The 22,349-nt window shown below is 34.4% G+C and overlaps 2 protein-coding genes and 2 pseudogenes across 4 annotated transcripts; 1 reads left to right on the plus strand and 3 right to left on the minus strand.

The window, feature by feature from the left end:
- The first annotated feature begins 1,055 nt into the window (after positions 1 to 1,055).
- LOC143615722 (F-box/FBD/LRR-repeat protein At1g13570-like) lies at positions 1,056 to 2,619 on the plus strand. The gene is made up of 3 exons (XM_077088782.1): positions 1,056 to 1,899; positions 2,002 to 2,150; positions 2,229 to 2,619. The coding sequence occupies exons 1-3, from the start codon at positions 1,068 to 1,070 to the stop codon at positions 2,514 to 2,516; spliced, it is 1,269 nt and encodes a 422-aa protein (XP_076944897.1). The 5' UTR covers positions 1,056 to 1,067; the 3' UTR covers positions 2,517 to 2,619.
- A 2,553-nt stretch (positions 2,620 to 5,172) lies between these two features.
- Positions 5,173 to 11,116, minus strand: LOC143615716 (TMV resistance protein N-like; annotated as a pseudogene). Its single transcript, XR_013150522.1, has 4 exons — positions 10,521 to 11,116; positions 6,576 to 7,701; positions 6,070 to 6,492; positions 5,173 to 5,980 (listed from the first exon to the last, which is right to left on the minus strand). The product of XR_013150522.1 is annotated as a TMV resistance protein N-like (transcript).
- A 1,109-nt stretch (positions 11,117 to 12,225) lies between these two features.
- On the minus strand, positions 12,226 to 16,033 carry LOC143615715 (NAD-dependent protein deacylase SRT2-like; annotated as a pseudogene). The gene is made up of 11 exons (XR_013150521.1): positions 15,838 to 16,033; positions 15,174 to 15,216; positions 14,866 to 15,091; positions 14,733 to 14,798; positions 14,307 to 14,352; positions 14,020 to 14,180; positions 13,786 to 13,915; positions 13,550 to 13,711; positions 12,730 to 12,857; positions 12,541 to 12,640; positions 12,226 to 12,450 (listed from the first exon to the last, which is right to left on the minus strand). The product of XR_013150521.1 is annotated as an NAD-dependent protein deacylase SRT2-like (transcript).
- Positions 16,034 to 16,543: 510 nt separating this feature from the next.
- On the minus strand, positions 16,544 to 21,021 carry LOC143615720 (ultraviolet-B receptor UVR8-like). Its single transcript, XM_077088779.1, has 15 exons — positions 20,569 to 21,021; positions 19,892 to 19,968; positions 19,508 to 19,586; positions 19,369 to 19,428; positions 19,190 to 19,291; positions 18,992 to 19,085; positions 18,831 to 18,873; positions 18,716 to 18,761; positions 18,567 to 18,613; positions 18,365 to 18,467; positions 18,228 to 18,282; positions 18,068 to 18,134; positions 17,634 to 17,670; positions 17,447 to 17,526; positions 16,544 to 17,349 (listed from the first exon to the last, which is right to left on the minus strand). Exons 1-15 carry the CDS (start codon positions 20,879 to 20,881, stop codon positions 17,230 to 17,232), a joined length of 1,323 nt encoding a protein of 440 aa, XP_076944894.1. The 5' UTR covers positions 20,882 to 21,021; the 3' UTR covers positions 16,544 to 17,229.
- Positions 21,022 to 22,349: the final 1,328 nt, after the last annotated feature.

The following is a 22,349-nucleotide window of genomic DNA, read 5'->3' on the forward strand; positions in this document are numbered from 1 at the left end:
GGAGATTCTCGGTTTCAGCCAATAATGGAGCAAGATTTGATGTGTTGCGTCACAAGGCGCAAGAGAAGGAAAAAATAATGGCGTGTGAGGTATAGGGGTTGCACAAGAGATGAAGTGTTGGCACATGAGAAAAAAATAAAAGCCTATTTTTGTAATTAAACTATTTTCATAAGTTCTTAATCAATATTTACATTTAGATATTAATTAATATCTTTTTATTTTAGTTTCAAATCACGTTTGAAAGGTATATATATACACTTGTTTTAATCCTATATATATACCCTAAAACAAAACAACTTCGTGGTGCTAGTATGGATTTCACACGTAAGATTTTATTTCACTATTTCATCATCCTCGTGTATAAATATGTATAATGGCTTACTTTGGATTTCATTGGTTGTTGTCAATGATCACCCGAACAAATTTTTTGCACCGATTTGACTAATTATATTCATAAGCACTAAATCTTATATATCCAGGCTTGGTTAACCGGAGACCAAGCCAAACCATTATTATTCTGATAACTTTGGGTGTCTATGGTTGAGTTTATTTTAATAGTTTATGAGATTCGTAAAAGATTACAGATTTATAATTAAGGTTTATAGCTTCTTGATCAATAGTTTCATCCATCAAACACTATCAATAACTTAATTCATCAAGCATTTTTGCAAGTGAGTTTTATGGTTTAATTAGTTTTGTTTATATATGTATTGCGAACTGCGATTAAAGCCTAAGTGAGCATGAACTGATCTAGACCATAAAATTGAAAGTGAACCAGGCGGCCTCGATTATCTAAGAAAGGGCGGCTTAGCTCGTTAAGTGATAAGTAGGGTTTTTGAACTGTTTTCCTTATTATAATTGATAGTTGTTGCGATTGGTTTTGAGTTTTATCTTTAATTTGTGTGTGTTCGTTTATTCGTATCGTGTTCTTGATATTGATTCAATCTTTAAAAATTTACAGTTAAGAGAACCGCATTCCCCAAAAAATCACAAGTATCAAGTTATTTTGTTTTTTTGATAACCATCCATTCTCTTATAAATAACTCAATTATGTTTTCTTAAATCTAATGACAGATACTAATAAGAGGCTGGTAACTATCGGGAACTTGCCGGAGCATTTGACGAGCTCAGTTTTAGAGCGGCTCCCAATCCGAGATATTGTAAGGACAAGCATTCTGTCAAAAAAGTGGAGGTACAAATGGACCACAATAAGCGCAGTGGTATTTGATGAGCAAATTTCGAAAACGTTGGCAACTAGATATGGAGCTTTTGGTAGACATGGGTTTATAAGGGTCATAAACCATGTCTTGTTCCTTCAGAAGGGTCCTATCTCCAAATTTTATCTATGTTTACCGTTCTTGCAACTTGATAGCTTCCAAGAAGTTGACCACTGGATATTATTCTTATCAACAAAACATCTAGAGGATCTCACTCTTGATAATTACTCAAATCTACGTTATCAACTTCCATTTTGCGTGTTCTCTTGTCTCGAGCTGCGAAACTTGGAACTTAATAATTGTATCTGGAAGCCACCAAGTCAGTACTTTGAAGGGTTTCTCTATCTTGAAAGTCTCATTCTCAATAACATTGATTTTACTACCGAAGTAGACAGAGGTATGATCAACTTACCACAACTTATGAGGTTGGTAATGCATTCGTGCACAAATGTATACAATCTTAAAATCAAGGCTACAAAATTGCGGATTTTGGTTGTCGAGAATTGCTCTGATGTCATGTTTCTTGAGTTGTTGCATGGAGAAAGTCTTGCTTCGGTTTGTATAACTCTCAACACATCCGCAAAAGACTTTGTAAGACTTAAAAGGATGAATCTCGCATTGATGTTTGATAACATGCCTAAAGTTCAATCCTTTCATATTGATGGTCATTTGCTTAGGGTATGTCACAAAATTTTAATTTGGAATTTTATACTTCACACATATTTAAGTTAGAATCTGACTTTCAACTCCTAGGTTTTTCATACATATTACAGAAATGCTAAAGTGATTTCGCTTGCAAATAATAACAGTTTAAAGTGTATGATCGAGTTGCAAGATATTTCACTTGGTGATATGCATCATCTCCCTGGTGTTCTTTGTTTGCTTCGAAGCTCGCCGAATCTTGAAGAATTGCGTATAGTGAATACTCAGACGGTAAAATTTGTATTTTCCCTTTATGTTACAAGAGTTGGATGCTAAGCTAGTGTTGCGCGCATATATTTTGTCCAGGAGAAGTTGGAATTGATTCAGGTGGAAACAGCATCAAATCATTTGGAATCACCTGACTGCTTGGACCAAACACTTGATCAATTGCAAACTGTGGAACTATCATCTTTACAAGGATCAAGACCACAACTGCTTTTTATAAAGCTTTTACTTGCTCATTCGCCTTCTCTTGAGAAGTTTGTCATTCAACCATCTAAAACTTCGGATGCTTATAGAAGGTTTAACATCGTTAAGGATGTTATGCGGTTCCCTAGAGCCTCATCGAAAGCGGAACTGATCTACTTAGACCCCTAGTCATGTAAGAATGTTTAACTTCATATCCTTAACACACATTTCCTAATTACATTTGTTTCTATTTTTATCCTCATTGTTTTGTTTAATATTCGTAAAATGGTTAATGGAACAAGTTCTTATTACTAGTTTCTGTGGCATAACTTTATTTTGCAAACGATGGAATAATTCGTTTACTTCTTTAGTTTTATGGGGCATCTTATTTTACACGTAAATGCTTAATTTGTTTCACCTTCTTACTTTGCAGGATGGTTGCGGCTAATTATGCGTATTCAAAAAATGGTTGGGGGAAGCAAGGTGTTGTGTTTGTGCCTCTAGGTTTACTAGCTCACAAGAAAGTTTCAATTTGGTTGTCTTCCTACCATGACATTGCGTGAAATTATGAATTCTATTGTGCTGTCTGTATTCAATTTGGTTGTCTTACTATCATGACATTGCGTGAAAATAATTATGAAATTATCAATTATTTTTGTCGATTCTGTTTAGGACGGGAAGCAATATTAAACAAAAGGATAAAACCAAAATTTTCAGTCTCCATTTGATTTTGAAAAATTGTTCCATCACATTTATATTTCCTAAATATATCTTTTAAACTTAAATGTATGAGGGAGAAGGGGCAAAAGGAACTTGAAAATGGATACATGTGGCAGTAAAAATAAACCCGTGGATATTACTTATGCATAACTTTATTTGTATAGTAAATGTATAGGTAATGAGCTTAGTTGTTTTATATTTGTAGAATTTTTAATAAGGGGTGTTGGTGTCAATATTTTATGAGGCAGGTGAAACATAAAGCGTTTGATAAATAAATTTTACATTCTTCCATTTTCCCATTTACAGTTCGCCGGATCTTCGCTTTCTGGCCGGAAATTTTTAACATTTTGTTTCTTTTTCGTCTTCCAGGTTTTATAGGAGACGAAACAAGAGGGTCCAACTACAAGAAATTTTGTTGGCTGAGTATTCGAGTATACTAAGAATTTGGCTGACCAGAGGGTCAGCGGACCGTTCTGACCCTCCCATAGTTCCGCTTAAGAGGGGAAAGGGCACTCATAGGTATTACCCATGCACCGGTAAATCTTGCACTGCCATCTCATTTCTACCCTTATGTACCCACAAACCACAAAATCACCAGTGACACCTACCCACAAGTACCATAGAACATTTTGTATTTTTTGCTTTTTATAATCTAAAATAAATAAAATAATTAATTGTAATTCAAATTTCGTTAAATTAAAAATATAACATAACTGAAAACCGAAAAAAATAAAATACGACTATTCAAACCAAAAAAATTTTAATACGGAAATTTAAACTAAATGATCATTCGACCATTTATATTGCTCGATGATGATGTTGCCGTGTTTTCATCTTCTGTTTGCTCGATGAGATCTTTGAAAAAATTTTATGCTACTATTGTTTGAAAAAAAATGCCGTTATCAGAGTCATTCGACGGTATGAAATTCCGATATCAGCATTTGAGAAATTAGCCATTGAAGGTTTGAGTGAATAAAAATGATTGAAGATTTGAGTAAATAAAATGGTGAAGAGTTAGTGGTATTTATATGTAATAATAATAATAATTAATTACATATTTATGTTTTCAAACATTCATATATTCTTCGTGACAAAGGTTTGCCATGAATTGCAATTTGACAATCTACCCACATGAGTCAGGGTGGGTATGTTTTGTGATTTGGAACCCATGAAGCTTACCCTTGCATGTGCTCCTTCCCCTCTAATACATGCACAGTTGCACACTATGTATCACAGGACAAGATAAGTGCATTGTGAATCTTACAAGTTTGGATTAAATCTGGTAGGATAACAAATATTTATAACATAATTAAATTTCAACATATAACTGTTGAAAATCAAACCCATGAACACAAAATTTGATCTTAACCAAGATCGATTCTTTTTGTTTATTATAATTCTTGACGCACTTGCAATAACCCTAGAACATCTATTTATACTAAAATAAACCACACTAATCCTTCTCAAACTAAGCATAAACTTATCATACAAAAACTCAAATTTTTTAGACTAGAACTTGCAAGTAAATCAAGTAAACAAAAGAGATAATTCAAACGATCCAAACTAAAACACTTTCACTTAGTTCCCACCCCCACCCCACAGTGGTTGGTAGTGAAGGTGGCAGTTGGGAGTCTGCCAATGGCGGTGGCAATGGAGGTGGATTGAGGAGCAATAGCGGTTGTAGTAACGGTTCGTTAATTGTAGATCTCCTAAAACCGGATCTTACATAACGAATGGATTTTTTCATGATAAACGATCAAGATGGTGCGGTGAAATCAAACGATCGAACAAATAATATAAAGATCAATAATACGGATAGTGAACGATTCCGTAATCGGTAATAAAACATGAGATACCCTTGGGTGATTGATTACACCATAGAAAACACACACTATAAAAGAAATACAAGTTTCCTATTTATAGCTAAACATAGTGACCAAACATGCTAGAAGCTTTCTTCTCGTTGAAGCTAAACGTGTGCATCGAAGCTCCCGTCTCGGATCCGGATTACACGCCAACTTGATCCAACTGATTAAACAAAATATATTTAATGAGTTTCGCCACATTGATATCGCAAGTCACAATTTTTGACCTTACATTAATGTTTGGGGGGGGGGGAGGATGCACTAGTTATATACAATATCGTTGGTTAGTTCTGGCCAACAAGCGTAGTACCCGTTTTCTATATCATGGATTATGAAACCCAAGAAGGACATGGTAGCATTCTTGGAAAACTTGACATCAGGTGGAGCTAAAGTTTTTGGATGATATGTTACTTTCTCCAATGAGTCGCAATATAATATATCCAAAACCTCCAACTGGATTGGAGTACACAAGACGGTTTTCAGGCTACGACATCCCTGGAAAAAGAGACACTGCAGACTAGAAAGGCTTCTCACACAATCAGGCATAGAATCAATTGGATTTTCATCTAAACACAAGGACCTCAACTTTGGAAGGATACTAAACTCCATTGGAAAAGATTCATTATACAAATTACAACTTTTAAGAGATAACTTCACTAGTGATCTTGGTAAAGAACTCACAGAGAACTTGGAACTTCTTGGTATCATGATATTAGAGGGAAGAAACACGGGAGACTTGTTAATATTGTCAGAGATTAGAACTTTAAGTGATCCCATATCCTTCATTTCGACCGGATATTCACAGAGATTTGAACAACCACTAGTTAGAAGTCGTGTAAGGTTCCTTAACTTTCCTATGCTTCTCGGAAGTACTTTCAGCTTACTACATTCACTTAGATCAAGGAATTCAAGTTTTTGACAACAAATGCCAATTGACTCACAGATCTCGACTAGACTTGTACATCTTGCGAGTGTCAACCTTTCAAGTAGAGGGAGCCCAGAGAAGTGACCCACTCTAACTAGCTCATGACAACTACTGAGATTAAGAAACTTCAGTGACCCGAGTGGCTGTTATTTAATTAATAATAAGATGCATGTTAGTGTTGCAAATATAGTTATTGAACAAAATAAGTAGAATTAAGCCTGAGATTTAATACCTTGGGGTTCTTCCAAAGCTGTTGAAGTTTGCTATTAGGCATGTCAAGAGCTACCATATTATCCATTTGTAAGTCTGTAGGTATGTAACTCAAAGGGAATCCATGCATGCATAACCATCTTAAGCCATGGGGAAAATTCTTGTAGGATCCACTGAGTTGTACATAGTTCAGTTTGAGTATCCTTAAGTTACGCATTTCACTTAAAGCAAGTATCTTAAAGTCGCCTTTTGTGTAACGGTATGATGCACGCATTCCTGAAACCCAACCAAAGAACCACCAAAGAAATGAGAGTAGCAGTATGTGAACCCAATTGAATGATGAACGTGATCCAAACTTTTCCATATCGTCACTCCCAGGTGCTATCGATGTCTCAGTCTCAAATGTTCTCATGTCAAGGGCCAGTGCTTTAATTTTTGTAGTTGCCTAGTAATTTACATATGGCTAAAGATGTTGTCTAAATACAATACAAATTAATCATAGTGCACATAGTAGTTAAACTTCATTACCTGTTTATTTAGCAGCACATCCAAACACTCCTCATGATGCCATAACACGCTACGCTTTGATGGCTCTTTAGCTGATTCTTGGCGGACTAAATCTCTCCCCATGTCTTGAAGAAGTTGATGCATCATAAATTGATCACGATTATCAATACTGAGAAGGCCTCTATTGATGAGAACCTTGATCCCAGATGATCTGCATATACCACAAGCTTTTAATATGTCTTCGGTAAGCTTTCTATCTTCTCCGATGAATAAACAGGCGATGTGTTTGAACAAGTCTCTGTCCTTTTCAGATGGTAAAGTGTCGAAACCTATTCTCAGGACTTCTATAATACCATGATTAATTTCTTTCCCTAGTGATTCTAAGATGTCATCCCATGTAGCTTCTTCACTACGTAAAGAACTGCCCAAAACTTTAAGAGCCAATGGATGCCCTTGGCAATATTGTACAACCTTCATTGCCTTCTTTTTGTCATGTTCAGTATTTGGTTCATAGCATCCAAAGGCATGCCAACTTAAAAGCCGCAGTGATTCCTCATCATATAAGCTTGTAAGGTAAAGCTTCTCGTGCTTTGGTGGAACTTGTTTATCAAACAACCTACATTTTTCTGTTAACAATCCGTTCTTAGATGTTATGATGACTTTGCTCAGCGGATGAAGGCCTTTTGTCCCAATTAACACATCCAACTGCTCGAACGCATTTATACCATCAAGAACAAGAAGAGTTCTGTTCCTAAAAAGTGTGTTCTCAATCTTCAAGGTGCCCTCATCAAGATTTTTTATCTCCTTCCAACTTCTCACTCGAATATCTTTAAGGAGTTGTTTTTGTAAATCAAGCAATCCGTTTGGTGGTGTGCACCTCCTTTCGATATCTTCAAGAAAGCAGCTTCTTTCAAACGTTTGATAGTGCGACTGAAAGACGTAGTTTGCTAAATGTGTCTTTCCAATTCCAACCATTCCCCACATTGTGAGAATTTCAATACTTTGTTGAGATCTGTCTTTCAATAATGAACTGATAAATTGAATTGTAGACTCCTTTCCAATTATATGTGGCAATTTACTTCTTTTGTGTAGATCTAATATGCTACTTATCTCTTTAACAATTCCTTCGATAAGTATCGTCTCTCGCCTGAAACCGATTCCAATTACAACAAGTGAAATAGCATATAGATAAAATAAGCTTATCATGAGTTGCTTTCATCTTTTGTTTATTTGTAATTATATATCCTTGAATCACAACTTGAATATGAAAATTAAAGCATTTTCCCAGGCTCTTTGATTCTCGAAAAAAAAAACCCCTTTAAAAGCTATGCACTAGTAAAATCAATCCAACATCTTAAGAGTCAAACTAGTAGGAAGAAAGTGTATAATGTTGGTAATTTCAGACTGTGTTCACTGGTTGATGAGTATGAAAGGACCTAAGTTGACAAGTTGGTTTAGTTTTCTAATTGTAATATGATTACTATGGTAATTGTCACAGCCCCCGACCCCTATACCCCGGGATGGGAAGCCGTGAACATTGATTGGTGGTGTTTATTAAATTATTTTGCAGCAGAAAGTTTCATCAGAACCGTAGTTAGGAAAAATGATCAGAGTTATAAAAACACCATGATTATTATTATGATAAAACGGGAATTTAATCCCTTTTGATACAAACATAAGTTTTATAGGGTTAAACCCTTATTTACAAAACATGTTTCTTTATTCTGGTGACAAGCCACTTATTTAAGATGGAAGCCCATAGGCATCATTCATTTGTCTCTAACAAGTCACCTGAAACATGTTTAAAAATATTTGATCAGCAAGAAATACTAGAAATACTGGTGAGTACATTCATTTGAAAATGACACAGTTTACAGTTACAGCATTAAGATGTTTTTACATCTGCCTGCTTACAAATTACCGAAAGGTACTTATCACTCGACCGTATCTATGACTGTGGTCATATTACTTATTGGCTAACACTTGTCCAATAAGTAACGTGTAATAGCCCAGTAGGCAAGCCTTGTATACAAAACCCCACAATACCAGTAGTAACCATCCCGTAAGTCTACAGAGACTTAATCACTGTAATGTATTTTAAATAGTTTTGAAAATATTTAGACAATCTATCATGGGTTTTGTAGGTTTTGAAATAACCATGACAATGTCGGAAAAATAGTTGTCTCACGTAAATGTGAGTTGTATAAAAACTTGAATGTCTCACCTTGCAAGTTTATAATTAAAGAACACCTCCTGGTATTAAGCACCTAGGATAAACACAATGTAGTATCACTAGATTAGTATAAAACCAATAATCTTAACGATAATCACGAGAGTAGAAACTTTACACGATGGCACAATGTCATACCTTAACAGGCAGAGCTTTTGGATTCGTGTATATTTCTTTCGATCGGATAGGGTATCGTTACGACACTCGGGTATTATACTATCTCTTAATATTATGTGCATGTGTGTGTTCTCAGAGAAAGAAAGAAATTTTGTGCGAAGAAATGAAGTCCCATTCACTTCCTATTTATAGCAAGTTTCGGACCCCATCGAGGTACGTGATGGCCATAAATAGAAAGTCATCGCGTACCGCGAAGCATCTTATAGCTTCGCTGAGTCAGCCCTAGGCCTGCTACGTGGCACGCCACGTGTCCTCTATGTAACCTCCACGTCGCGGTACGCGATGGGTAACCCAAACCCGTCGCGGTATGCGATGGAAGGATTTTTATTTTATTTTAATTTGTAGATTTTTATTTTATTTTAATTTGTGCGAGCGTGCGAAGTGCAAAGTGCGCCATCAAAGCGCCACATTGTGCCCGTGCCCGTGCGCGTTCGGGTGCTTCGCACCCTCCGCTAGGACCACTGGGTGTGATATGCCTTATAAGAACATTAACATATAAATTTCCTTTCTTATAAAGAGCTCACTAGTTTGTTAATCTAGCGATGTAGGACAAGAGTTTACAAACCTATTTATACTAAAGTGGGAGCCTCTCCTTTTCTTTCCTCCACCAATGTGAGATGGAATTTTCCTTCTTTCATTTTCTTACTTTTTCCTTCTTTTGTTCCTTTATTTATTTTTATGGTTTGTTATAGTTATGTATCGGTCAACTTTATATAATTGTAATAAACTTTCACCAGCACCAATTAGGTTACTGAAACTTTTTCTGTTTCATTTATGTTATTCGCAAACTTTTTTTTGTCTCAATTAGGTTACCCACAAAATTTTTTGTGTTATTTATATCACTCAAGTTTCACCTATGTACTAATTATACGATTTTTTATCATTTAGGTAGATAATTATGCTGACGTGACATATATTTCATTTAAAAATTTTGTAAACGGTGATGTGGACCGATGATATGGAATTTAAAATTAGTGACATGGATTTTATTAATTAAAGAAATTGACAAATTAAAAAAAAACATGTTTTTTTAATTATTAAAATTTAAAGAAATTACATTTGTTTGTTTTCTCGAAAAGCACCATATTACAATTTTGTTATTATTAGAAATACTTTTTTTATTAGAATATTTTTATTTTTATATTTCACACACTAATTAACATTTTATTATTTAAGTTTAAACATATGGTTAAAATTCTAAAAAAAATACATTAAATTCATCTAACAATAATTTAGACAACTGATATCCAGTAATAATTAGCCGTTCAAAAAAATGATATAATAATTTAAAATAAAAACAAGTAATTCATCATATAATCTAACTGAGACAAAATAAATAAATAAATAAACATTTGTAAGTGACCTAATTGAGACAAAAAAAAGTTTATGAGTAACCTAATTGAAACAAATAAAGTTAAGAGTAATCTAATTGATACAATGGTTAAAGTTTGTTACTATTTTATGAAATTTTTCCGATTATAAATATAGGGCTGGGTTACAGGGAGTTTTTTCTTGCAATAATAAAGTGTTTGATCGATCACGTGTTTTCGTATAATTACCTGCCATTTGCTTCTTCTCGTTTTAAATCAGCAACTTGTGTAAGTGCTTTCTCCCACTGCTTTATCTTCTGACCCCATTGACTTCTTTTCTCTTCATTTGGCTCCTCCTCCATCCTATGTTTATGCTTTGCCATGGCCTCTCCGAAGCTGTTTCGTTGCTTCCGGACATCCGAAGGCTTGACATGATAGAAAATGGGCAAAACAATATGATTGGAGGTCCTCCGTTGCTCCATGATGAGTGCTAGTTCATCAAGGCACCAAGTGGAAGACGCGTAATCCTTTGACAACACGATAATAGAGGCCCTAGATGATTTGATCGCCCTCTCCAATTCCGGTTTTAAAAAGTCTCCTTTCATCGTCGTCGAAAAACGTTTCTATGGTGGCTTCCCGCAGTGCTTTGAGGAGATGATCGGTGAAACTGTAACGAGTATCCTCGCCTCTAAAACTTAAGAATACATCGTAATCATAGGTAGATGAAGACTGTTCAGAAATTTTAGTAACAACGACCATGGTGGGAAATGAAAATGGAGTGTATGAAGCAAATTTGAATTTGGTTTGTAATAATGATAATGAAGCAAATGTTTGGTTATTATAGATTATATGTACATGAGATAAAGTTGACTGTGGCGTCAAAAGTCGTCTTAAATAATTTCTTAGAAAGTTTCCTTTTAGATGATATCAAGACTAGTTGTATATATTGCCTTTAAAGCTAATCCATCAGTTTTAACAATGGTCATAAAAATTGCGCCTAGAGTTCCATTTGAGATTCATATTTTGATTTACAACTCAAGTTTTCTAATATGATTAAAGGTAGATTGGGAATCAAATATCGATTTACAAATCAATTTTCGAATCGGTTTATATGTAATAGCATTACGTCGCATACACACGCATGCAAGCCCACGCCCACACAGACATACAATGTTCTCAGGCAATTTAGTATTAAGTATAAACTAGTCTTGTGCAAAACCATCTTGTGAAGGCAGCAGTTTTGGGTGTCTCGTGTGCTAGTGACGACATCGAAAAAGGTGGAGTAGCAGTGACGATAATGGGGTAGCGGCGTCAGGGGCAGCGGTGGAGTGTCAATGTCAATGAGGTAGATAGAGTCAAATACATGCAGGTGAAGACAGACAGTGGTCAAAAGGTAATAGTTTTCTGGTTTTTTAAGTTTAGAAGTTTTATAATAGTTATCTGGTTTTTTTAACCCGTTGACTAATTTACTATAAATGCCCTGCTGGCGGTGCACGCATATAATGTATATATGTGTGAACTCTCGGGTGGGCAAAAGTAAAATTGCACTAATTTTGACGTTATTTTACTAATCTCGTGAAAATAACGTTAAAAGTGGGGGAAGGTTAATCAGGCATCATGTGGTGGCGTTGATAGCCGAAAGACAAGGGCACGTGCACCAATCAGCCGGTGTCCCGATGATTGAGTGCTATGTGCCTTATGTCCAAGGCTTGATGCAAAACTACTATCGAGCCGGGGGTCTCATCGGAAGCAGCCTCTCTATCCCTATGGGATAGAGGTAAGGTTGTCTACATCTTACCCTCCTCAGACCCTACCATAGCATTGCTATTGGTGGGATATACTGAGTACGATGATGATGATGATGATGACTAATTTACTATAAGTATAATCCAATTTGACCCACCGACTAATTTAAAGTGACCCATTTTGACCCGCTAACTAATTTAAAGTGAAACTGAAAGGATGCCAATCTTTCATTGAAGGCATGGATATAACATCTTGAAAATGCATCTCGGTTGCTATAAACACACGTTGCTATAAAACAATTGAATAGAAAAATTCACGTAAAAATACACATCCATAGCTTTTGAAGACAAGTTGAGACCTTGAGTTGATTTTTTTCAGGTTCTTAGATAGCAGGAACACTGAGGGAGCCGGTTTTAAGCAGGCGTGGTAATATCTGCATCAACCAGAAGAAAACCAAAATCAGGATTCGCTTGATAGAAAAACTTGTTATTGTTATAATAATATATGGTTTTTTAGTGCAAACCTCTCCCAGCCGTGCGTTTATTTTCAAATCTGCAAAATCATCAGCTCGGGTCGTGCCAATATTAACAATTGCTGTAGCAGCACCAGCCTCATGAGCTGCTCTGTTGTAGAAATTTAATTAGTGTCACGTTATTAACCAAAAAATAGTTGCTTTCGGGTGAAAGAAAGACGAATGAAGAATAATTTGTACCTGACAAGTCGGAAAGCAGACATAGTCATAACTGATGAACCGAGGACGAGGAAAGCATCACACCCTTTAGCAGCTTCCATAGCTATATTAGCTCTATCCTTTGGTACATTGTCACCAAAAAATACAACCTTCGTGCACCCGGTACAACAATTAGATCATGTGAGTACTTAATGGACTATAAGTGGCAATTCTGACCCTTATATATTTATGTTATGTTATATCTTAACACGTCAAATGGATTAAAAAAAAGCTAAAGAGGAAACTAGGGAAATCTCCCAAACTGTATTTTAACTAAATGAAACTTAAATTATTAAATTGTTTTATTCAATAAGCTAGATTATTATTGTAACAATATGTTTACTAATCCACATTAGACACAAATTTCATAAACAAACAAACAAACAAAAGATTGAGCCCACAAAGTGTAGGTGACAAAAAAGAAAGATTTATTGCAGAAAAAATGGGCTATACTAAAGCTTAAAAGAGCCTGGTAGAAAAATATATATATAACTTACACTCCTCGGTAAAAGCTGAATGTTTAGTATTTACTATTCCATGAATGATGTTCATTACTGGAAAACAAAGTAACAAAATAATACAACTATACGAGTGTTCGGTTGTTAGTCAAACGTCTAAAATGCCCTACATGTAACAGGGGATCATTAGACCAAAATAAACACATTACAATGGGTAAATAGCTACAAATGCTCAAAATAGGAAAGAGATGTTGTGATTCATATAGCTACCGTCAAAATTTTAATGACTATATATTAACAAGAAATCAGAATGGAGATGACAAAAGTTACAAGATTTTCCTTACATCGGGTTTAAGTACTCCATTGCATTTAGAGCATGTTGGTATGTTGAAATCTTCTTCCCAGAATTTTTCATCAATTTCAATATCACCATCCGGCCTTTGCTTCATCCCGAAACTCTTGTCTGAGTTGCTGTCATAATCCAGACTCTATATAGCTGCTGCCCACTGCAATAAAATATAATTATCTATCATTAATGCTGCATTATTATAAAGTTATAATTAATGCTTGAAAATTTGACCTTTGGATTTAGGGATTTCAACTGGTATTGAAATACTTCACGTGGATAAGAAAACCCCCAATCCAAACAAGCAACGACGTAGACGGCCCCATGTAACTCAAGTGGATTGCTACCGGCACGATGATGCAACCTGAAAAATAAAATAACAATAAAATAAAAAATTATTATTATAACCTTAAATTAAATTGTTTTGAAATCAACTTATTTGGTAAATTTTTAAATCATAAAGCTGACCTGTCAACATTTTGTGTAATCATAAAGCTTAATCGATTGAGTTTTTCTAAAGATGCTAATGCGGTATGAGCTGGACTAGGCTTAGATCCGTTGAATTTCCTCCATCCTGCATAACTCCGTGCCCAATACCGCCTTCGTGCACGGCTAGAACGAGTAAATTGCTGTGCATATAAGAGAAGTACAAAGCAATATTCCATTATTATCCATCAAAAGTTGAACATGATATATTTGAATAATTAATAATTAGGAAAAAAAACAATTGTTGAAATTAAATGCCTTCAAACTACCTGATGAGTAATTGGCTTGAAACCGGTACTATAAGCTCCATTGGGGCTGCACTTATAAACAATGAATGTTGTCATTATTAAAAGATGAACAGCTTTAACATCAAAGTATAGTAAGCAAGACTTAAGTCTGCTTTGTTCAATGATTTTGATATATGATACTAATCTTTCACGTGGTTCATCTATGCAACCCATTAATGCATTAAACTTTCTATTAAAAGTTACTCCAAAAGTCCTGGTAAGTTGTAACCCTAGATTTTTATTAAAAGTAGTGTTGTTGTAATATAGGACACACTAAAAAATCAGCACAATAGATATCAAATGTTTTGAACTAAAAAAAATAAGTATTTCAGACCCAACCCGTCCCAAAACCCCATATTATACAGTGTTTTGTTGAATCAAAATAATGTAGATATAGATTGGACGTACCTTCTATAATCAGGAATTCCACACTCTGTGCTTATTCCCGCTCCAGTCAAAGCAACAAGTTTGGTACTGCACAAAGTTAGGAATGTTAAGCCTCTAAAGCTGGTTAAACGAGCTTGAAACTGTAAACGCTTACCTTTTATCAACAAACTCATACAAAAGATTAACATCTTTAGTACTTGGTGGATCTGAATCAGGAACCACTTTCCTGTCTTTTAAAGAACTTGATGGTGGTATATCAGCACCTTCCCAAGTGGTACCAGGAGCTGAGATTCTACATACTGTCTGAACAGAACGACGAACCGATAACGCTGTTGCTTTCCCGTGAAATTTACAATATCTTCTAGCTGGATTTACCGCATCTGTTCCCTTCAAAACGATAGATATAGCAAACTGTAACAATTTATTATATACACTTTTATTCAAGAAACACGAATTACTTGCCTGTCATAAAATGTGAAAGAATTTCCCTAGTGGTTTTGAAAGACTGCATATCAATTAAAACACATCAGAATAGTGTCGGTGGTAGTTATAAAGTTAAATGATACGAAGAATACAATTTTAAGAAAAATTGAAAATTTTGTTCTCAACTTTCAACTAATCAGTTTCACAAACTTTTAAAATCTAAATGAGTCTTTGGTCATGGATATCAAATTGCAGTGCTATTCATATGTAAATTTAAATTAGGAGAATAAACCGATAAAATGTGGTACTTGTGCATCACGTGAGTTCACCATCAGGTAAATCCTTCATAACCTATGTAACTGGTTCGGTTGGGTTGAAAACCAGTTAACCTTATTAACCTGAACTTTATTACTTGCTGAAATTTATCGGCTTCGGTAAACCGATTCCTATATAATAATCCCTAAGTTAACATCGATTACAAACCAGTTTCTACTTAATATAACTTAGCCTAGGTGTCTGTCTAATAATTAATTAATTAATGTTTGTGCAATTTGAATTTCAGTAACAACTTCCTACAATTAAACATAAAATCAAATCATAATCTAACGTTATTGATTTATGACTGTAAATTATAAAAAATGAAAGAAATGAAGAAATAATTAATTAAAAGAGGGAAAAAGTAAAGGAGATTATTATTACATACATAAAAGAAGAAGAATTGGGAAGAAATACGTGTCGCCATGGCCATGGGAACCTCTGAATTCTATTCTATTCAACAACAGATCAAGGAAATGGTTCATCGTCGTCGTCGCCGACATTTTTAAGTGGTTTGGTCGGTTCTATGATATATGATCTGATATTTCCACGTTGCCGGATTTTCCACCATTTAAATTATTATTATATTTCCAGCTCTCTTTTTATTTTAACCAACTAAACTTAAACTCCGAAAAAAGGCAATACTTTTGCAAACGGATCAATTAGGGTTCGCAATTTATACCCGAGACACGAACTTTAACAGGTAACATGTAAGGCTTTAACAAGTTTCGTGTACTTAACAGATAGACACGAATTTTACTAGTTAATTCGTGTCTATCATCATCATCATCATCGTACTCAGTATAGCATAGTAGGGTCTGAGGAGGGTAAGATGTACACAGCCTTACTTCTACCCCATAAGGATATTATCGTGTTTCACTAAACAGGTTGTTAAATATGTGCTTCTAAACAGCTCTTATCATGTATTATCGTGTTTTATCGTGTATACCAGGTAGTACAGGTTCGTGTTCGTGTTTCGGATACATGTACGCGATAAGTTTTCGTGTCGTGTACAAGTATACACATTTCGTGTCTGTTTCTTATCGTGTTCGTGTCTTATCGTGTACACGATATGCCAGCCGTTGGATCAATAAATGAATGAAATTGATCATTACTATTATATTGATTTATTTTTACTCTTTGTCAGTTGCAGCAAATGACACAACCCGTAACTCGCTTAACAAAGAATTCTTGCTTAGATTGATTACTTTGTTGACTAAACTAGCAGACTCATCAACACGTTTAGAAATAGAATAGACATAGAGATACAAAGCTATTTTTATAAGGTCAACCCATCAACTCGTATGACCAGTTTAATCCATTTATTACAACCCTAAAACCCGTTCCACTAGCTCGACACAATTGACACCCTCGAGTCCAATACAACGACCCATGTTACATATCGAGCAAAACAATCTACAAGGCCAGGTATCGATTTCAATGCTAAGTAGGTTTACAAAAGAAACAAAAGGTACTCAGCTTAGGATACATAAGAATCACACACATGCTTGTTTTTGGAATAAACATGATTGTTTTTCGGATAAACAAGAACCTCATATACACTATGCTCTTGAGATATTTGCACAATGTTAACTTTACATACATTTACTTATTCACATGCAGTGCAGTTTCTCGATTCTTATGACTTTTACTCCATTATTCTGTTTGACTGTTATTTGTACTTGTATAGATCAACTGTAATCTTTGGATAATCACCGATTTGACTGCACATTCAAAACTTGAGCTTGAATAAAAAGAACACAGGTTTTGTTATTTGTAATTAGTTGTATTCAAGTACAGCCCCCGTGTGATTGAACCCACATGAGATCTGCAATGCTTTCACACTCTCACCGAAGTCAACCATGGTAGGTTCAACATAATCCACATCATCCCCTAGGCCCTGCACCCACAAAATTTTATTAGATATTATTACATGAAGATTATGTTTGGGTGTAAAAAAGGAAACCAAGACGACGCCAGTGAATATGGAAACGAACCAACTGTCCACCAGAAGAATGCTCGGCTTCAAAAAACGTGCCCATGGCACCACCCCAACCCCAAGTATAAACATTGCCATCTGAATATATAAACAGCATCACCAAAATTTAACAATAACATATAACAATATACCAAACTGAAAATAAGAGCACCAAAGATTATGGTTTCTAACATAGAGGTACTTACCGGAAATAGCAGCTGTATGTTTCCAACCACAGGATACCTGTCATATACAACGTGTCACACAGTCACACTACTAACTAAGCCGGTAGAGGACGCAATTTTGACCCAATTATTATATACTGATGGGTCCATTTAGGTTATCTTGTATATCTATCGGGTCAAATGGATTAGACTAAAAGGAAACAAGTCAATCTATTCAAGCAGGCTAAAAGGTTGAAAACCATTCAAAATGTATTCAAATGCATAAAACCTTCTAAATATTCTCATGATAAATTACAAGTTAAATATATTGTAGTATGATAGTAGTAAATTAGTAATCGTATAGTTCTGTAATCGTATGTAGCGCATTAATTAAAAACAAGGTTCCAGAGAAAATAATAAGAGAAGTTTGTTCATGGCCCGGCCCGCTTTGACCCGTACTAGAATATGACACTAACCTTGCTAACAGAATTCCTTAGGAACGGGCCTTGTACTCTTTCCGGCACATGAACAGCATGCGTATCGCTATAATAAAAGAACATAATAGTATCTACTAATATAATGTGTGTGTTTAGCCCATAAATGTAAAATATCTGTGATGAAGTATTGATGACATACCCAGTACCAAGACAACCATTTTCATTGGATCCCCATGTATACAATTCTCCACCACCTTCGTCATAAAGGTTATAAATTCAAGGTTAGAAATACAGATGGCACACGTGATAAATCAAGATAAAGTGATGAAAAATTACTGGTGATGACACATGTGTGATGAGCACCACATGCAACTTCTTTAGAATACGGTAGTTCTGCTATCTTAGACGGAGTTGAAACAGTACTTTCTGATCTTGAGGCCTACATTGACTTTAATAGTTCATAATCAAGAAGACAAAAGTGTCAACTTTATATAAATATAGTTTTTATTTGATATGCAATCATGATGTTGGCACTTACCAGCTTCTGTACTGCTTTTTCCCCGAAAACATATACGGAACCATTTTCTGAAAGTCAAAAATTGACGGTTATGGCATGCAAGTTTGACCATATAGAGTTGAAATAATATAAGAGTATCAGGTAAAATAAGAAAATAGAAGACGAGGTACCATCAATGCATGCTGAATGTAGCATCCCAGCCGCAACACTCTTTATCTGTGTTATATATGAAAATATTAGTTTTAATTTTAACACATTAGATATGAGAGATGTTATAGTCGGTACCTTCACTCCTTCAAGTTCCTTAATAAGCCTTGGTGTATATTCACTGCACAAGAAGAAAAACGACATGTTATCTTTTATACTTGAAACATGAGTTACTCAACCAATAGTTAGCACATATGGTGAAATAAAAAAAAAAAAAAAAACAGATAATTCAAACATACCTGGTAGAACTCAAAAACCCCAAGAGGCTCGATTTGTGTCCATGACCAAGCCTTCCCGATTCTCCTCCGCCCCAACTTAAAACCTCACCTTTATCTGAAACACGTGCCAACCAATATCAGAACACAAAGATTCAAAAGAAATCATAAATCTTTATTGTACACTCATTAGAAGGAGATTTATATTTATATTTTTCTAACCTGTGACAGCAATAGAGTGATCAGACCCCAAAGCAGCCATGGTAATAGGAACACCGTTCAAAAAATCCACTTTACTTGGTACTGGGATTACCTTTGATGCCTCTGTGAAGTTAAAAAAAAAAAGAAATTGTTAACACGAATAAATAAACTAATGAAAGAACAACAGATAAACATCTTACTCCTTCCAAGCCCAAGTTGACCACTGGAATTCTTGCCCCACATATAAAGTTCTCCGCTTTCTGCAATTCAGAAGCATGTTTAAAGTTCCATATATCTTTAATTCTCTGACGAAACCTTCACTTAATTGGATGTACAAACCTGTAATAGCTGAAGAGTGGTAATAACCGGCTGAAATCTTTACAATGTCCTTGGGAAGTCCAGAAACTTCAACTGGCTCCTGCAATGACGAGACAGACGAACATTTCACCAAAGAAGTTATATAAAAATTAAGGTACCATTAGAGAAAATCCTACCCTTTGTCTATAATGCACGGTTCTTTCTAACTATCTTTCAGACCCTTTTAAACATAAGACATTCTGTATTGTTTAATGGTCAAAACTCAGACAAACTCCTAATAGAAAAAACAATTTTTTAACTCAAATGTACTAGCACTAAGTCAAAACTACAATGAAATTAAGGCTAGCAAGATAACAAAGTCAACAAAAATTGTCAAAATATACTAAAAAGCATAAGATACCGTACAATCGTGTAACTTCTACCATCTTCCACACCCAATTGTCCACAGTCATTAAGTCCAGCAGCATATACATTTCCAGTGTCTGTGAAACACACAAAAATACATCAAACTCATGTTTAACTTTAATTATTTTTAAATTCCTAATAAGTACAACTGAATCAAAACTACATCCTTGTTAAGTTGTCATAATAATAAGAGACATCAAGAGCACAAGTATATTAAGATGCTAATCTTACTTTAAAAATCAACTAGGGGTGTGCATGAAACTGAAAAAACCAAATCGATATAAACTAATTCGTGTGTAATTATAACCGTAAAAACTGAACCGAACTTGTAGATTTTCCTTTTTTATATTTGAGTTTGAAGTAATTTATAATAATTTAATACATAATTTAACACATATATTTTAGCCCAAATATATAATAATCAAATTAACTATTAACTAACGTAAAAGGTTTAGAGTTTAGACTTAAATTCATTAACTTTAGCCATTTTTTCCAAGACCCAAATGGAAATATGGCATAACCAAGAAAACCGAAACCAAAACCAAAACCAAACCAAAACTAATAACCGAAACCGAACGATTTTCAAAAACCGAAATCTTGGATTTTGGTTCGGTTTTAGCCCAAAACCGACCCGACCTGACCCATAAGACCAACAACCCATATGAAACAAAAGCAACCTGTTAAAAACAATGTATGAGCTCCACCACACGCAATCTCTCTAAGACTCCCATCCCCAAACCCCGAAACAAAAGCCGGTCTCCATTTCGACTCCAAGCTACCGAGACCCAGCCGCCCGTAATCACCATTACCCCATAGAGCCACAAATCTACGATCCTTTACACTTTCAACATAATTGTTATTATTATTAACCACTTCCTGTTCTTCACAGCTCAAAACCCTAATAAACCTCCTTTGACCAAACCTTAATTGTGCGTTTCCTGAAGCTGATCTAGCAGTTTTGAAGATTAATCGTGTGGCAATCGAAGACATTATGTGTCGGAAACAGGTTGATTTGGGATCATAAGACGAGTGACTGGTTTGGTTTTGTGGAACATAGGAGAATGTCGTGGAGTCTGTTGATGCCGGTGGTGTTTTGGGGATGATATTATTGTTTTTATATGTTTGGGAGAATATGAAATTACGAAATCACCCTAGAGATTATTTTGGTTATTATTATCTATATCTATACTATATATAACAATCACTATTGCATAATATACAATCATTAATGCATAAAATTTTAAAAATTTAAGGACAATATTGTAACTTTGACATCTTGAATGGTTAGAATTGTTGACTTTAAAATATAGTTACAAAAATGATCCTTCCAACTTCAATACAATTTGGTTAATTTATAAAGTAGTTACACATAAACCCTCTATCTTTACCCATTTAATTGACAAATTTATTTAAAATGTTTATTTCTTCAATATCTTTTAATATATTGTGTTTTAAACAAAAATGAACTTACCATTGCAACATGCTTATTTTTGTTGACGTTTCAATGTAAATTTTGTTTTATTTTGAGGTGTTTATTATAATGTACAAGTCAATTAAGCATAAGAGTACAACTCAAATATGCAATTATGAACCTAAAATATAATTTTAAATTTAACCCTTCAACTATACTCAACTTTTGTAAATTTAATTAATAATTACTTTTCCATCCCCTTAAGTTTACCCATATAATCATCTATATTCTTTTTCATTGTTTTTTTTATTTATATCTTTGAATATAATATGTTTTAATAAATTTCAAACATACAATCACGACGTGTTTATTTTTGTCGACGTTCAAGTGTAAGAATATTGATGCATATGTTATAACCAAAATGATTTCGTGTCATTTAAAAATAAAGTATCAGTTATGGTTTAAGTCAAAATGAGTTTGATCATTTAAATAATATATACTTTTATTGTTTCGGGTTAACGATTGAGGACTTTGACAGGTCAAAACGAATACGAATTTTAACTGGATATAAGCTAAATGAGTTTAGGTCATTATAAAAAATGTTTAGAATTTTGTTCAGATCAAAACAAGCAATAAATAAAATGAGTTTGAGTCATTTTAAAAAAAATGTCAATTCTGGTTTTGGTCAAAACATGTTATAAGCGTAATGAGTTCGAGCCATTTAAAAAAATGGTTTTTGTTTGCGTCAAAACAATTATATGCAAAATGAATTCATGTCATTTAAAAAAAGTACCAATTTTAGTTATAGGTGGACATTAAATCTTTGGTCGTTTATGATGGTTTCAAAATACTCCCAAATAACTATGACTAACATAGTAGATTTGGTTCAAGTTATAATGCTCAGCAAAATGAGTTTCGATTATTTTTTTAATATTTTATATTTTCGTGCTAACGATCGAGGACTTTGATATGTTAAAACACGTTCGAGTTATAATGGGATGTAAGCCAAATAGGTTTAAGTCATTATAAAAAAAAATTTAAAGTTTT

The sequence above is a fragment of the Bidens hawaiensis genome, unplaced genomic scaffold, assembly GCF_021521415.1.
Source record: "Bidens hawaiensis isolate Kalapana, Puna unplaced genomic scaffold, B.hawaiensis_p1.1 tig00044022_1, whole genome shotgun sequence".
Taxonomy (NCBI): domain Eukaryota; kingdom Viridiplantae; phylum Streptophyta; class Magnoliopsida; order Asterales; family Asteraceae; genus Bidens; species Bidens hawaiensis.

Bases quoted from the DNA above. Each gene is read 5' to 3' on its own strand.
- LOC143615722 (XM_077088782.1), top strand. From the start codon at position 1,068: ATGACAGATACTAATAAGAGGCTGGTAACTATCGGGAACTTGCCGGAG. The intron at 1,900-2,001 runs GTCACAAAATTT...GAAATGCTAAAG, and splicing joins TGGTCATTTGCTTAGGGTAT to TGATTTCGCTTGCAAATAAT. The intron at 2,151-2,228 runs GTAAAATTTGTA...TTTGTCCAGGAG, and splicing joins GTATAGTGAATACTCAGACG to AAGTTGGAATTGATTCAGGT.
- LOC143615720 (XM_077088779.1), bottom strand. From the start codon at position 20,881: ATGTCTTCGATTGCCACACGATTAATCTTCAAAACTGCTAGATCAGCT. The intron at 19,429-19,507 runs GTTTGTACATCC...TCTGAATTGCAG, and splicing joins CCACTCTTCAGCTATTACAG to AAAGCGGAGAACTTTATATG. The intron at 18,135-18,227 runs GTATGTCATCAA...CTTTTATTATAG, and splicing joins AATGGTTGTCTTGGTACTGG to CGATACGCATGCTGTTCATG.